At 34.6% G+C, this 15,669-nt stretch overlaps 2 protein-coding genes across 5 annotated transcripts; one reads left to right on the forward strand and one right to left on the reverse strand.

The window, feature by feature from the left end:
• The first annotated feature begins 491 nt into the window (after positions 1–491).
• Positions 492–7,867, forward strand: LOC141639016 (uncharacterized). Its single transcript, XM_074448197.1, has 6 exons — positions 492–1,198; positions 4,742–4,992; positions 5,540–5,915; positions 6,009–6,140; positions 6,777–6,952; positions 7,440–7,867. The coding sequence occupies exons 1-6, from the start codon at positions 644–646 to the stop codon at positions 7,561–7,563; spliced, it is 1,614 nt and encodes a 537-aa protein (XP_074304298.1). The 5' UTR covers positions 492–643; the 3' UTR covers positions 7,564–7,867.
• A 1,086-nt stretch (positions 7,868–8,953) lies between these two features.
• LOC141639015 (transcription factor EGL1) lies at positions 8,954–14,920 on the reverse strand. 4 transcript variants are annotated; one of them, XM_074448194.1, is made up of 9 exons: positions 14,818–14,920; positions 14,299–14,407; positions 13,433–13,711; positions 12,026–12,122; positions 11,772–11,786; positions 11,015–11,071; positions 10,253–10,918; positions 9,662–10,108; positions 8,954–9,541 (listed from the first exon to the last, which is right to left on the reverse strand). In XM_074448194.1, the coding sequence occupies exons 2-9, from the start codon at positions 14,394–14,396 to the stop codon at positions 9,470–9,472; spliced, it is 1,731 nt and encodes a 576-aa protein (XP_074304295.1). In that variant the 5' UTR covers positions 14,397–14,407; positions 14,818–14,920; the 3' UTR covers positions 8,954–9,469. The 4 variants fall into 4 exon arrangements, with proteins under 4 accessions (XP_074304295.1, XP_074304294.1, XP_074304296.1 ...); XM_074448193.1 differs by having other exon boundaries at positions 14,299–14,410; positions 14,818–14,919; XM_074448195.1 differs by lacking the exon at positions 14,818–14,920 and adding an exon at positions 14,627–14,793.
• Positions 14,921–15,669: the final 749 nt, after the last annotated feature.

Here is a 15,669-nt window from a genome sequence, read left to right on the forward strand (position 1 = left end):
AAAAAACATGTTAATGATAAATTTATGTGTTATGCAACTTTAAGTAATTTTATTTAATGAAAAAAAATTAATGGTAAGTAGAGGTAACCCGGGCGAAGCCGGGCACCAATACTAGTTGATTGATATTATGAGGACCGAGGAGTCCTATGTCCATTAATAGAGTTGAATCAATATTTAAATTAGATATTTATCTTTTTATATTTTTTTTAACCGATATAAGTAGATAACTTTTCAATAGTTTACAATTAAGTACTAATATATTTATCTTATTTTAATATTTTATAACTTAAATAATTCATAAAATTTGAACCACTAACATCGCTTGAAAAGTTCCTCTTTTAAGTATATTGATGATTAATTGATTGATTGATTGATATTGATATTGATTGATTGTCTTAAAAGAGACTCCCTTTATTTTTAAGAATAATTGTTTTAAAGGAGACTAATTACCCCTACAAATGGGTTAAAATTGTAAAACCCAAACCCGCACGATAATCACGCTGCACTGCTAAAAGTCTAAAACCCTAATCCATAGTCCATACTCCTCCATACCCACTATCATATCTTCCCCAATCCTTCTTAAACCCCAAAATTTCAAACCCTCAAAAAAAATCTAAAAAAATTCTCCAAAAGATCCCAAAAAATGGATGCTCAACAAGCAATCAATAAATCAGACCTAGTATTAATCCTAGATTATGGTTCTCAATACACCCACCTCATTACTCGTCGAATCCGGTCCCTTTCCGTCTTTTCCCTCTGCATTTCCGGCACATCCTCACTCAAAGCCATCACCGACTTGAACCCACGTGTAATTATCCTTTCTGGTGGTCCCCACTCGGTTCACGCGCTTGACGCGCCAGTATTCCCTGATGGGTTCGTTGAATATGTCGAAGAAAAAGGCGTTCATGTACTCGGGATTTGTTATGGGTTGCAACTGATTGTCCAAAAACTTGGGGGTTTAGTTAAAGTTGGTGATAAGCAAGAATATGGTAAAATGGAGATTGAGGTTTTATGTGATGGAAGTAGATTGTTTGGGGATAAGTTTAAGGGTGATAAACAGGTTGTTTGGATGAGCCATGGCGACGAGGTTGCTAAAATGCCTGATGGGTTTCGAGTTGTGGCGACTAGCCAACAGGGTGCTGTTGCTGCTATTGAGAATCCTGTGAGGAAGTTTTATGGACTTCAGTATCATCCTGAGGTACTTTCGGATTTCAATTTTTGAGCTTTTGTGTTAATTTTGATGGTTGATTGAGTGAATTTGTGTTTTTTTTTATGCTTAGCATACAAACTTTTTGCTATTAGAGAAGATAATCTGTCTAACGAAACAATATTAGATTAGACATGTATCTTTGTAAGAGTAGAGTTGCCAGATGCCCTAATTGCTTTCGCCAAGCGAATGAAGTATTTCGGTTTATAGCCAGTTTGGAGCATTGCCATGTTACCTTTGAATGCGAGTGGCTTTTAATTTCCTTACTTCTTCGAAAGGATGGAGGCTGGTTGTATTATAGAGGATGATGGGTTGTTTGTTTTGTAATGTAAGACTGAAACTTGACGATTCAATGATGAGAGAGTTTGACATTTGTGTGTTTTTTTATGGGCGGTGATTTTTTTGTCTTATCAAGTGTGTTTTGTGTTTCTAGTTGCTCTGTAAGTTATCTGGTCGTGATTGTGTAATGAATTCTTGCCGTCTGTTCTGTTTTTTGATGAAAGTTGGAAACTTTTCTGGTTTTAGCTTGTGCATAAGTATGAATTGTTCCAATTGCTTGTTTGTTGGTGAACAAGATACTGAACTATTGAAGGGCAAATTTTATGTTAATGCCACTTACATTTGTGGATTCTGAGTCATGGCAGTTTGTGGAAGTTAAACATTGCTATCCATTGCTTTTCCATTGCAAACAGATGGACAAAGTATGTACACATTATGTTGATCATGAGGGTCTAATGATGAAGGGTAGTTAATATGTTGATTCACCAACGTTGATTCCCACTATCTTATACTGATACAAAAGTGGAAGTGACTTAAATAAAAGAACGATACTTGTGCTAGGAATCGAACTCGTGACTCGTGAGCTATGTTGCTCAGACTCGTTTAGAAGGATCCGACACGGGTGCGTGTCCAAGTGTCGGACTTGGCCATTTTTATGAAAAATATGTATATTTTGGTTTAAAACGAGGTGTCGAAGTGTCATACCCTTGTCCGAGTGTCAAGTGTCGGACACCGGTACGTGATGGAATTAGAAGAGTCGGAGTAACATAGCTCGTGAGACCGAGGGACAAGTTTGACTCCGTGGGGATATTTGACTAAAAGTGCGCTGAGACTTCGAGTCAATGGGATATTTGCTCGAAATAGACCTATATCTCGAACAATGGGGTCTTAAGTTAAAGACCTATTTAACTTCAATTACAGATTTGAAGTACCGTCTCAAATCTGGAATTTCTGATCTACCTTGATCGTTTTTCTTGAATTTTTATTAACTTTTAATCCATTAGAATAACGTACAACTCTAGCTTAAATAGCCCTAACTTGCTAACAATAAAAGACTCTTGTATGAAATAGCCCTAACTTTCTGATCTACCTTAGTCTGACAACTAAGGGATAATAATCTAACTAATGAAATCTAATCTTTTGATTAGTTTTATTCCGTCCTAACTACTCCTAATTGCACCATCTACCACTAATTCGAACCCGTGTTCAATCCCTGTCACTGCACTAAATTAATTAGTAAATTAATTAGTAGTGCCATCAGAATTGTATCAAATACCAAGATGGTTAGAATAGTCACTCAAGCCGTTAGCAACTCCATTAGCATGGCATACTTTAGCATTAAGTGATAGAGCACCCCAGTTGTACTTCTTGAATAAGTTTGCCTATATTCCTCCATTCCAATTGGTCAACTTTAAGGTGGAACCTTGCAGTAATACAAAAAGGTGAGCAACATCCAAAGTTGTTGAATTATCTACATGTGCATACTAGTAATGATTTTCATAACACAAGATTCACTGGTAGCTATGATCATTCAATTGGTATAAGTTGCCTACTAAACAATTCCACACTTTCAACACCGGTATGCAATAATGATTTTTAATAATTTGGGAGAATATCATATTGATTTTTAATAAAATGAAGAAGGCTATCTACAACCACATTGTGACTTGGTGCCCCATTAGCTGGTTACGATAATCCCCTATTACCCTAGATTCGAGGTCTTAATGTAGGAATAAAAAAAGTAGCTTGTCCCAGATAATTGATGTCCCTAGTTTTGGCACTCGGAAAGGGATTTTAAATGTACTTATAGATCATTCACCTCATACTTCCTCTAGGGTTGTTATCCCTTTTTGTATTCACATCGACTTCATGATCAAATTATCCTTCAAAACTATTACAAAAAGGTGAGCAACATCAAAAGTTTCAATTGTCAAATATGTTTTCCAACTGGCATTTCCCAAGACGTCCGACTTTTGCTCATCATATGATTCAGGCTACACTGCAAGTCTAACCTCCTGAACTATCTTCGCCTGTGAAAGGGATACAAAGTTTAATACCAAACTATGATCCTAGAGGGTACCACGAAGATTAATAAATATTTTTTGTTAGGAAAATAAAACCAAGATGAAGTAATCCACAACGATAAATGAGAAGTAGGTATGTCAAAAAAAGAATTTTAGTACATGGAAGTGATACAGAGACAAGAACAAAGTAATCAACTAAGGCGTTCCATTCTGTGATCTTAATGAATATTGAATAGTACTTAATGTGTACATATTAACATATTGCTACAAGACCCTCATGATCAACATACTTTGTCCATCTGTTTCATTGCCCAAATATTGCTACAAGACCCGCATTCCAGTCCAAACAGATGGACAAATTATATGGGTAGTAAACAAACTCAGCATAGCTAATGACCAACATAAGACGACCTCTCTTGTTCAAATATTGAGAATACGAGGAGAGAGCAACCGAAATCAAGCTCTTTCCATTGCTTTTCCATTGCAAAACTCATAGTTAGAAAGTTTCCACTTTGTCATGCTAGAAAGTTTCCACTCTGTTGAACTAAAAGGTCACATGACACATTGCAAGAGATTGAGCTGCTTTTAAGTTAAACCAGCCGTTGCCACCGTTAGTTTGAGACTCATGTTTTAGTAGTTTGGATTTTTAATAATTGTCATTTGATTTTTGACATGTAAACTATATATTTATTTGTTTCAAGTACTTTGAATTTCCTGGTTTATGAATGACTCCTTTTGTTACTACTAATTAACACATCAATCTCTTAATAAAACAGCACAAGAGTGGTACATTCTTGGGATTGTGGTTGGGTTCATGACCTCGAACCTAGATCCCAACACTTTGTCCGGGTACTGGGCTGAGACCTACACATTGTGGTATCAAATTTTTATGCTTGATATCTGGTCTTGATTGTGTAATGAATTTTTGTTGTCTGTTCGGTTTTCTGATGAAAGTTGGAAACTTTTCTGGTTTTAGCTTGTCCATAAGTATGAATTGTTCCAATTGCTTGTTTGTTGGTTAACAAGATATTGAACTATTTCAGGGCAAATTAACCTCTTATGAGCCTTTGATATTGTGCGGATGTCAATGGAGTGCAAGAAAGTCTCGTGAATGAAAAATCCTTATAATGATCATGAATTTTAATCAGCGAGTGTTTTTTTTTTTTTAAAACTTTATTACTTTCCTAGTTTACACAGTAAATGATGAGATTAGCAACTGTGTTTTTTGTAGGTTACACATTCGCCATTAGGGATGGACACACTGCGGTATTTTCTGTTTGATGTTTGTGGGGTAAGTGCTGACTGGACTATGGAAGATGTTCTGAATGAAGAAATCAAAGTTATTCAGAATACAGTGGCTTCTGATGATCATGTCATTTGTGCACTATCAGGCGGTGTTGATTCTGCTGTTGCTGCTACTCTTGTTCACAAGGCTGTTGGTGACAGACTCCATTGCATTTTTGTTGATAATGGTCTGTTAAGGTGAGGATTGATTCGTTAGTTACTACCTCTGCAACTCTAACCTCTTTATATGGTTGTTACTTGATTCTGGTGGTCACCCTGTATCAACTTATCTTTAATTTTGGGGAGACATTTTGGCACAGGTGGATCACACTCTTGCACGGGAGATATCCCATTACTTAACTTTGTTGGATAGAAATGAAATGACATTTTAGGAATTTATTGCCAACAAATTTAGTGGCAGAATGCAAATCACCTGGTGGACAAAAAAAATGACTTGCCTTAACTTCTCTAAATTCATGTAGACTGTATAGACACAATGTAAACTACTATTTTCGTATTCTCATTTCCAAAAAGTGATATCCATTGTATATTGAGAAATTAGTAACATCTTTTGATCATCAAAATCAAATCGAGACAATGTATATTGGATGTAGGGAGTATTTAATAAAGCTAGCAAATATGAGATATTTAACAGTTGCAGTACTTGTATTTCTTGTAAGAAAGTCACATGTTAGCATCAGCACTAGTAACTAATTTAGCATGCGTATGTATGTCGTTTGTGTAGGTATAAGGAGAGAGAGCGTGTCATGGATACATTTGAGAAACATCTCCACCTCCCCGTGACTTGTGTTAATGCAACAGAGAAATTTCTAAGCGAATTGAAGGGTGTTGTTGATCCTGAGAGGAAAAGAAAGATAATAGGGAAGGAATTTATTTGCATATTTGATGAATTTGCTCAAGAATTGGAGAAGAAATTTGGAAAGAGGCCTACATACTTGGTTCAAGGAACCTTGTATCCAGATGTTATTGAATCTTGCCCACCTCCAGGAAGTGGAAGAAATCACTCCCACACAATTAAGAGTCATCATAATGTTGGTGGACTTCCAAAGGACATGAAGCTAAAACTTATCGAACCTCTTAAGCTATTATTTAAGGATGAGGTTTGAAAATGAATCTCGGGTCCCTAGTATTTCGGAAGTGTAGTTTTGTCTTCCAATGTGTTGAATTCTTGCTTATTTTTGTTTGAATTGAAGGTACGTGCACTGGGGAAGATCATGGACGTTCCTGAAGGGTTTTTGAAGCGTCACCCGTTCCCAGGACCTGGGCTGGCTGTTCGTGTTATTGGCGATGTCACTGAAGGAAACCGTTTAGAAACTTTGCGGCAGGTGAGAAGATATTTTCTGTCCTTGATTAGATCTTAACTGTTTCTCCCGTTGAATACGCAATGTTGAACAATTTTCTTCTATTCTGAGTATTGTATTAGTATTAGCAATCTCCTATGTGAGACGAGCTACGAGCTGAAATCCTTATGTTTTTCTCATTTAGTTATCCACAAGTCTCTTCAGTAAACCAGCAAAACCAAACCCGACCTACCCAACTTGACCCGTACTCGAACAGACAACTTAGAAATGCATATCGACCCGATTCGACCCAAGTGTTACGGCCCCAATCCTTACCCGTAAATGAATGGATAATACCCAAACTCGAAATGACCATCTCGAATGCAGACATACCCATGACCAGCACTGGAAAAGTGGACTGACACGTACGCTACCCACCAATTACCCGTTTGCAGGTCTACTTCAGAGAAACCATCCCATTCTATTTTATGTGAAACCTACCCATTTGACTAAAGAACTCACTCAATATCTACTTAGCCACTTACCAAAGAAATAAAAATAAAGAATCAACATCCTCATTGTATGGATGGTCTCAAGATGAGAATTTGTATTTGATTATCGGGTTAATGGGCTGGGTCTCACTTGTAAGACGTCTCATCAAGTTTTCATTTTTCTCCTCAGGTTGATGAGATATTTATTCAGTCTATTAGAGATGCTGGACTTTATGATGAAATATGGCAAGCATTTGCTGTTTTCTTGGGGATTCAATCAGTTGGAGTGCAAGGTGATCAAAGAAGTCATTCTGATGTTGTAGGCCTACGAGCTGTTACAAGTCACGACGGGATGACAGCTACTTGGTAAGGATCCAACATTCGTTTCTTAACTTGTTTTACTTTCACTATGTCTAGTATCTATATATTGATATCCTATTTAGGGTCCTATATTCTATTTAGGGTCCGATATTCTAAACGAGTTGTCCAACTATCTCGCATAGCCAAATATCGATCAGGCCATTGGATTGCTGATAAACTCGTTTCGCCACCATATTCAAATGAGGGTGTATAAATGTGACCACAGAGTCTTATACCCTTGTACGAGAGTCTCACCAACCAAATACTTGTCTATTGCTTATTGGATTAATTGGTTGGTTCTAGTTTGTGTAATTCGACATTCGGTCGTTGCGTTATTTGTTGAACAGTCTTATTCAAGATGAATGGAATTGACTTGAAAGCGTAGTGATTGTATTAGCTTTGATTGAGATGGTTTCTAGGATTATAGTGGTTCTTACACTACAATTTGTGTCTTGATGCTGACGGATTGTGATTTCTGGTACTGTAATTGCAGGTACCGCTTTGATTGGGATTTCCTTGATAGCGTGTCTACCAAAATCACCAATAGTATCCGGGGTGTTAATCGAGTTGTCCTGGATATAACCTCAAAGCCCCCTTCAACAATAGAGTGGGAATGATACCTCAAGAGAGATTCGGTATCCAATTTTTGGTCACTAATTCACTAAGGTGATTGATTTATGACTCCGACCTCATATTCTGAACACGATTATTAAAATAGTTGCAGATGTCAGTTACTTTAGATAATGTTCTCTAATTGGTGATTTGCTTGATACTAAGCTGCCATGTTTCTGTCATAATTGGGTGTTCAGTTACTAAGCCGCCAATTTTGTGTCATGTTGGCAGACTCGCCAACTCGGTTAAGGAGTAGTTTAGATGGTACTGTTTAACTGAAATTGCTTGAAAGCCGCCAATTTTGTGTCATGTTTGTGTGTTAGTTTCTTGAGCTCTGTCTTACACTCCTGCCTAAGGTGTTGACTGTCGAGCGGGGAAAGGCCAAGAAAGGCCTTGGCATTTTCATTTGGACCACAACTATCACAAGATTTGCAACCAATAATTTACGAACCAAATTCTATCTAACTCAGCCGGTAAAGTTACATTTGGTGGTACCTCGGATATGCATTGACGCAATCCGAGAGGTGACCAGCTTAGCCCAACCGCTGTTGCTTGCCAAATTCCAATATTAGGCCTTCCCATAGTTCCTCAGGCTTTCAAAGTCTTAAATGCCCAGCCGAGCACATCATTGACGATGTGCTAAATCAGTTACTCCGTAATTGTTTGTTCCGTAACAAATTTGAAATCTCTGATATGCTGATTTGTGTTCCGTAACAAATTTGAAATCTCTGATTTAATCATTAATAGAAAGGAGAATGGTTGTTTAAAATTGCTTGGTTAGTCTCTATGCAAGATGCAGGCACCTCAACCGCAAGAAGAGCATATCCTATAGTATTTTCAGTTAGTTTATTTTAAGATAAAAGTATTCTTTTTTAACATTAAAACAGGTCAATTATAATTTTATTTGAGCATTTAAGACAAATTATTTGCTTTTTTCTATGCATTCTATTTTTTTAATTCATTGACCTGTTATGGATATATTTGTCTTAAAGAAGAATTTGTATAATATTTTACTAGTACTTGGTTTGCTTAAGGTGAGAAATCAGAACACGTACTTGCATTATGGTTCGTTCCTTGCATGTTGAGGCATTGAAAATTTACCTACTTTGGACCATAATTTTGGAAAATATACATCAGCTTAATTAGTTCTTTCAACCAAGACATACGACAATGCTTTTACTGAATGATTGATTGATTTAACTTGAAGCATCCTCTTCAGTTAATAAGTCAACATCGACGGGCTGATCTACATTGAAGTACGTAGTGTTGCAGTAATATGTATGCTCAATCATTTTTTATTAAATTACTTTCACAAAAAATAAAGAAAAGGTAAATAAATGATGGGACAAAGGGAGTAAGAGAAGATTTAAGCTAACAATAGTACTCCGTATAATGTACGCCATGGAAGCTTTATGTGTCCCATTCAATCAACATCAATTTTTTGATCATTAATGTGGTGTTTTGTATGAAATGCTATACAATTAGTCTCATCCGTCTAAAGTGAAAGATGAGTTCAATATGCTTAAAGTGGTGACATTTTTGTGTCATACCATGCAATTTGTTGCTTGTCTTATGTTTATATTGGGTGGATATTTGGCTTGTCTATAAACTATAGACGGATACCTCTCATCTATAATGACTAATGAGAATTTGTGAATGCTATATACAACGGCTTTGTAATACCTTGTACATAGTAACAAATGAGCTGCATAAGTTAGTATGTAGACCGTCATTGTAACCCACATAATAACGAGCTTATCAGAGAAATTGTGAGCATTGATTTAGCACAAATTCTCATTTGTGACGGACAAAATCCGTCACAAGCTTGCGATGTGAGACAAAGAGGCAAGTGGGAGGGGGTTGTGAGAGGTCACAAGCTTGTGACCGTCACAAGCAAGACGGACTGTTGATTTAGATGCTCCTAATAATTTTCAGTAACGTTTGCGTGATCGCCTCTGCTGATACACTTGTAGATCCCTTTACCTATGAGCATAACAAAGAAATAACTGTTAAATAGTACAGTCGCTTCTTAGTCTTAATTGTTAGGAGACGGCTTTACTTGAGAATTTCCTTGGAACCGAAATAATAATGTGAATTACTTACCTTAGATTGAATTTCGAGAGAGAGGACGCCATCAATTGTAGATGAATGAATAGATTGAGAATCAAGATGTAGATTGCTCATTGCATCAATGATTTGGAGCAACAAACTCTCCCTCCAAGGGCAACTTATGTTGATCAAAGTATCTTTATCAACAATACTATTTGTGATAGTAATGATTTTATCAACCGAATTATCTTTAGTCGATATTTGGTCACATTCTTGTTCTTCTCTTCTCATCGTACCACCCTTTCCTTTATTCTTAATAGCACCTGCATTAATGTCGTCGTCACCATAGTTATCGGAGGTTTCCTCATCTATCTCAATCGTCTTCCTCTTCTTTTTCACGTCGAAACTACTCAATACTTGACATGACTTTAGATCTTCTACTCTTCTCTCGAGTTCTTTAAGGTATGTGATTGTATCGTCTAGGATTGATATCTTATCCGCCTAAACAAGCAAAAACAAAGGTTACATGAGATGGTACGCGATAAAAACAATCAGAAAACTATTATTCTCGTGGAAATGAACTCCCCTCTATATATGTACACAAGGGAGAAACAGAATGGAATAGCTAATTAAGTCCATATGTACCTTACTTCTGGTAGGAATGAGCGACCTCAGAATTGAAAATCGCTCATTAACCTTCTCCCTTCTCCTCCTCTCGGCGAGTACATGATTCATGTTAGGAACCTCTTGTTTACACAACTCATCTTTTCGAGTACGATCTTCCGTACACCTCATTGAGTGAGCACTATGCATCAAAGGGACTTGAAACAATATTTTCTTCAACATACATTGAGGGACTACTACACTTAACTCAACCTTCTCAATATTTATGCCTTTCTCCCACCTAATGAAGCTCGGTTTCTTATCCAATTTTTCTTGTTGCAGAAAACCATGATTAGGTTTTTTAAAAAGTGATGAAAGAACATTTTGAAAATGCGAATCTTCGCTTATTTTATCGCATTTTTCAATTCCATTTTTATTTTGGAAATTAAGATCATACTCAGGTTTTAGTGTAGAAGTATAGATTTCGGGATTCACAACATTATAATCTTCAAAAACACTATGGCCTTCAAACATGTACAAGTGATCAAGTGATTGAGGTAGCTCAACGCCGCCAATAGAACTGCCACGTGTCGACAATAACTCGACATCTTGACCTTGTACATGTGGAGGAAAAGAGGGTTGAGGTGGAGGAGGGGACTTGTCCAATGAAGCTCTTATATGTTGTATAAGACTGATGTCTTCCTTAACCTATGAGAAACAAATTGGTTTTAATGTTAATTTTGGAGATCAAATGAGCAATACCATAAAAGATTATGAAATATGATAATAGTGATGTCAAATTACCAAGTCAGTTACACCAAATTCAATCACACCAGTCTGGTAGGGAAAACACAGCACAGTCTGCATAAGTCGCAGTATATTAGTGTTGATGCTAGCGGGATTTGAACCCAGTTCATAAGCATTATTTCTCATGTCTTTACAAACTAAACTAGTTGACATCTGGTCATTTAGTTCTAGATTGATAGGTTGATATCACACGCAAAATGTACGGAATATTTGTGATTATTGTTTTGTAAGGAGTGATAAATGATATACATCCATCCATCCTATCTATTTATTTTATTTCTCATCAAACTTTAATGCTAATATTATTTTCTTCTGATCATTAATTTACACACATATGTAGTGTCACAATGTACTGCTCGTGTTAATTTACCGAGTACTTACTATATTGTAAAAGTTATTTTATATTACGTATTACGGTATGGAAACAATGGTGGAGCTTGGGGTGGAGGTAAAAGTTATTTTCTACCCCGACGGATGAAATTTTCGAAAGTTTTAATTAATCTTTTAAATTATTTTCGAGTGTACTGTTATACAATTACCCATTTACCCCCTAAAAGTTTTTGGTCCCCTACGCTCTAATCATGGCTCTGCTATGAAAATGTTGTGAAATAGATTTAGTCAAAAATTTTGACATCATTTATCTACAGAATATACTCCTGTCAAACATTTGGGTAGTATGAAGGGAGTAAATACAACAGTTCTAATTAAAGACAAAAAAAATTCTCGGAAGAATTTGTGATAAAGAAATGAGCACCTGAACGCCTGCACTCTGAAATAGCGTGCCAGGAATATCCGATAGCCGAACGGAACCAGGCAGAAAAACAGAAACAAATTACAATTTATGTCTAGTTTCAACTACAGTAATATAATTTGAGCATTATTTAGCAATTAATAATCTCTTATCGGCGGGCTTTACACAAGTTTATAAACCCGATCGTTTATACTTGTATAAAGCCGCCTTACACGAACGAATATTTGTGTCTTAAAGAATAACATTGTTGTAGTTACCTTTGCCAACAAAGAGCGAGTAAAAACTCTGGTGTCAACACAATGTGCGTTCGCTAGCCAGATAGTTCGACCATTTTCTAGACTTGATCCCGGCAACCTTAAAAAAATGCCAAGAAAAGTATGCAAATTATACTACTTCGTACTCCTTTGTAGTTCGAATAAGGTTCGTCTGCTGCTATTTTTTTTATTTTAGAGAGTAAATCTACTTTAAAAACCGTTATATTATATTCCTAGAATCCTAGGAAAATGATATTTTTTAGTTTGAAGTACGACAGAATATATAATTGGAGTTTGATACCTAAAATTTACAAATTCTAGTGTACAATTTCTTTATTGCAAAAATAAATTAATTGAAATAACTTCTTTTTTTTTTTGAAGGAAAATTAAAATAACCTCATATTCAAAAAGCATATTCTTAATTAATTATCCTCTAAATGTCAATATCAATGAACTTTTAATTTGATGGATGTTAGTGACTGTTCAATTATTAATAGGACTATTTTATACGCCTTTTATCTCAATTATTTTTTACCTTTTATTATTATTTATAATGAATATTTTAATCAAATCTAAAAAGAAATTTGGAAAAGAGAGAGCATGGTAAACCTTTTTTTATGACATCAGTTACTATTTTAGGCGCTGTTTGGTAAATAGCATATTGACCAATTTTTAGCATATTCAAGGGTTTTAGCATGTTTTGACCAATTAATATGCTAATTTAAGTGTTTGGTAAACGACATATTGAAACAAAGATATTTAAAAGTCAATATCTTTACCCCAAAGATATTGGTTAAAGATATTGTAAAATAGGAAATTTTTCTCCATTTTACAAAGAAACGTAACAATCTACTAATCGTAATCTGCCAATTACCAAACACTCAAATTAATTCTGCTAATTATAATATGCTAGTCAAACCTTCTGATAAAATCTGCCATTTATAATCTGCTTTTGCAATTTGCTTATGCTGAAATTAATCCGCTATTTACCAAACAGGGCCTATAAATTTTAGTTGCCATTATATTTTAATACTTATTATTACACCTTCCCTCCGTCCCTTATCATTATTTATTACCTTTTTTTTTTTAGAAAAAATATTTTAATTAAAGCTAAACAAAAATAATTGAAACATCGATAACCCGAAGGATCTTATAGTTCTTGTACGTGGCGTGACATAATATATGCCTCATCACTAAGACATTAACATATACTGTAGCATGGAGGGCTATTTTTTGTTTTTTCGCACACATACTCCGTATTTTAGAAGTTGAAGGCAGTAAATGTTACGGAGTACGAGTATTATTTACTACATGCATCGAGTTACCTCCGTTCATATATTTAAACCTCATCTTATGTACTTTATTTAACATAAACTATCACACAAATGAACAATGGAAAAGTGAAAGTACCCTTGGGCAATATTGAACACAAATGACATGCAAACCAAGTAAAACCACTCGACGTCAGTGAGATCTTCCGGCGATAGCGCAGCCAATGGCCGGCGATTTTCGTTGTTGTTGATGCTGCTATTGTTGTTGTTGTTACCGGATAGAAGAGACAGGTATAGTTCTCTAAGTTGATCACTTCTTTGAGAGATTGTTTGATCATCTGCCTTTATATCCATACTCTGTATGGTTTTTCTTGTCTTTATACCTCCATTGTAGTACCCATCTCCCCATTCCAATACCCTAACATCATTGTAACATGCATCAATCAATCTATAGTCCCACATGAATGATATACTCGTACAAGAATCGAAGAACAAGAGTTAACTCAAGTGATAAGAGTTCTCTTACTTTAACTGTGATGTTGGGGGTTCGATTTTTTTTCATTGTTTAGCAGGGGCTATAAATTCTAGCTAAGCGAATTACAAATACGATAGAGTAAATTAGAAACAAATAACTTTCAACTAAGTTTTTTTTCTTTTCATTGTTTAGCAGGACGGCGGTCCTGCTAGCCCCGACTGAGTGTCTACGTATTGGTTTAAGTTTTTCAGTTGAGATTATAAGCTGTAACTTACTTATAAATCCGATCAGTTTTTCAAATTCTAATTTTATCCCAACGTTTCTCAATTACAATTACCTGTGTTAATCCGCTCAATTACTCGGTAACTACACACACTTTTCTAAAGATTATCTTTTTTGATTTTCGGTCGACCAAATGTGGTTTGATTCGATTCGATCTTAAATCAATCAACACTCATATCGATCTAATTGACACAACCTATCCTTAAAATTTAGATATAAATAAAAATGAGACAAATTAAAAAGGTAACCCTGAATGTTGAGGTGAAGGGGACCAGAAAATAGCATAACTCCACTGAATGCTTCTCACGGCTGTGGCCAACTTCTTCTTCATGTTTTCTTCTCCCATTCTTTGATTATCTTCTGAATAACAAATGCATAAGAAATATTCCGAAAAAAAAAAGGTTCGAATTTTTTTATTTCTATACAATAATGAAAGTTTAAATTAAAATAAATATTTTCTGAGTTTAAACTTTATATACGTTAAGAAAAAAAAAATTAACGGAGAATCATAATAAAAATGCGAATAACACACAATTAACAAAGATTCTGCACTATGTCGCTTCGAATATATCTTACCTTCCAAAATCTTGAAAAAGCTAACTAAAAGTTTCTATAAAAAAATAAAAGTTTTAATTTAAAATAAATGTTTTGGGAGTTAAAACTTTATATACATTAAGGGAAAAAAACATGTTAACGGAGAATCATAATAAAAATGCGAATAACACACAATTAATAAAGATTCTGCATTATGTCGCTTTGAATCTTACCTTCCAAAATCTTGAAAAAGCTAACTAAAAAGTACAAGTTTTTGTTGGGAGAGACGGAAATAAGTGCAAGTATTTGAAGGAAAATGTGGACACTTTATGGACGTACTCCGTATATAGGCAAATTATTAAGGCAAAGGAGAATCCACATCAAGTTATTCAATAGAAAATGACGGAAAACTTTAATTTTAAATAAAGACAAAACAAAATGATTATGAAATGTCATTCATTTAATATTTTGTAATAATTAATACGATTTTTCTAAGTTATGAGCACTAGACACATGTTAAGAAAATTAAAAAAAGAAGGAAGAAATGTATCTATATCTATATCTATTTATCTATCTATATCTATATCTATTTATATCTATATTCTATATCAATACTATATATTAAATCCAGAAACCAAGGGACTTCAATGTAATTAAAGAAAGTTATACAAATTAATTATACTATTTAGTTTTAAATCAATAAGACTGCAGTGTGATGGGAATTCGATTAACTCAATGCAAATATTATATAGTTTGGGTAAAAATTAAATTATATAGAAACTTGGTAATTTTCATAAATATGGTCAATTTCCTTAAAATAAAATAATTAATTAAGATGGTCAATTTTCTTAAAATAAAATAATTAATTAAGATGGTCAATTTCAAGGAGACTAAAAGAAAGAAGACGGCTGATAATTTTCCTAAATATTTATAGAAAACTAGAAGATGGTCAATTTCTTTAAAATAAAATAATTAATTAGTATAAACATGCACACTTATGACATTAATTATTATCATCATAAAATTATATATTAAATTCAAAATCTATGCAATTTTATTAAAATTTATAGTTTATTAGATGTATA

Source organism: Silene latifolia, unplaced genomic scaffold (genome assembly GCF_048544455.1).
Source record: "Silene latifolia isolate original U9 population unplaced genomic scaffold, ASM4854445v1 scaffold_254, whole genome shotgun sequence".
Classification (NCBI taxonomy): domain Eukaryota; kingdom Viridiplantae; phylum Streptophyta; class Magnoliopsida; order Caryophyllales; family Caryophyllaceae; genus Silene; species Silene latifolia.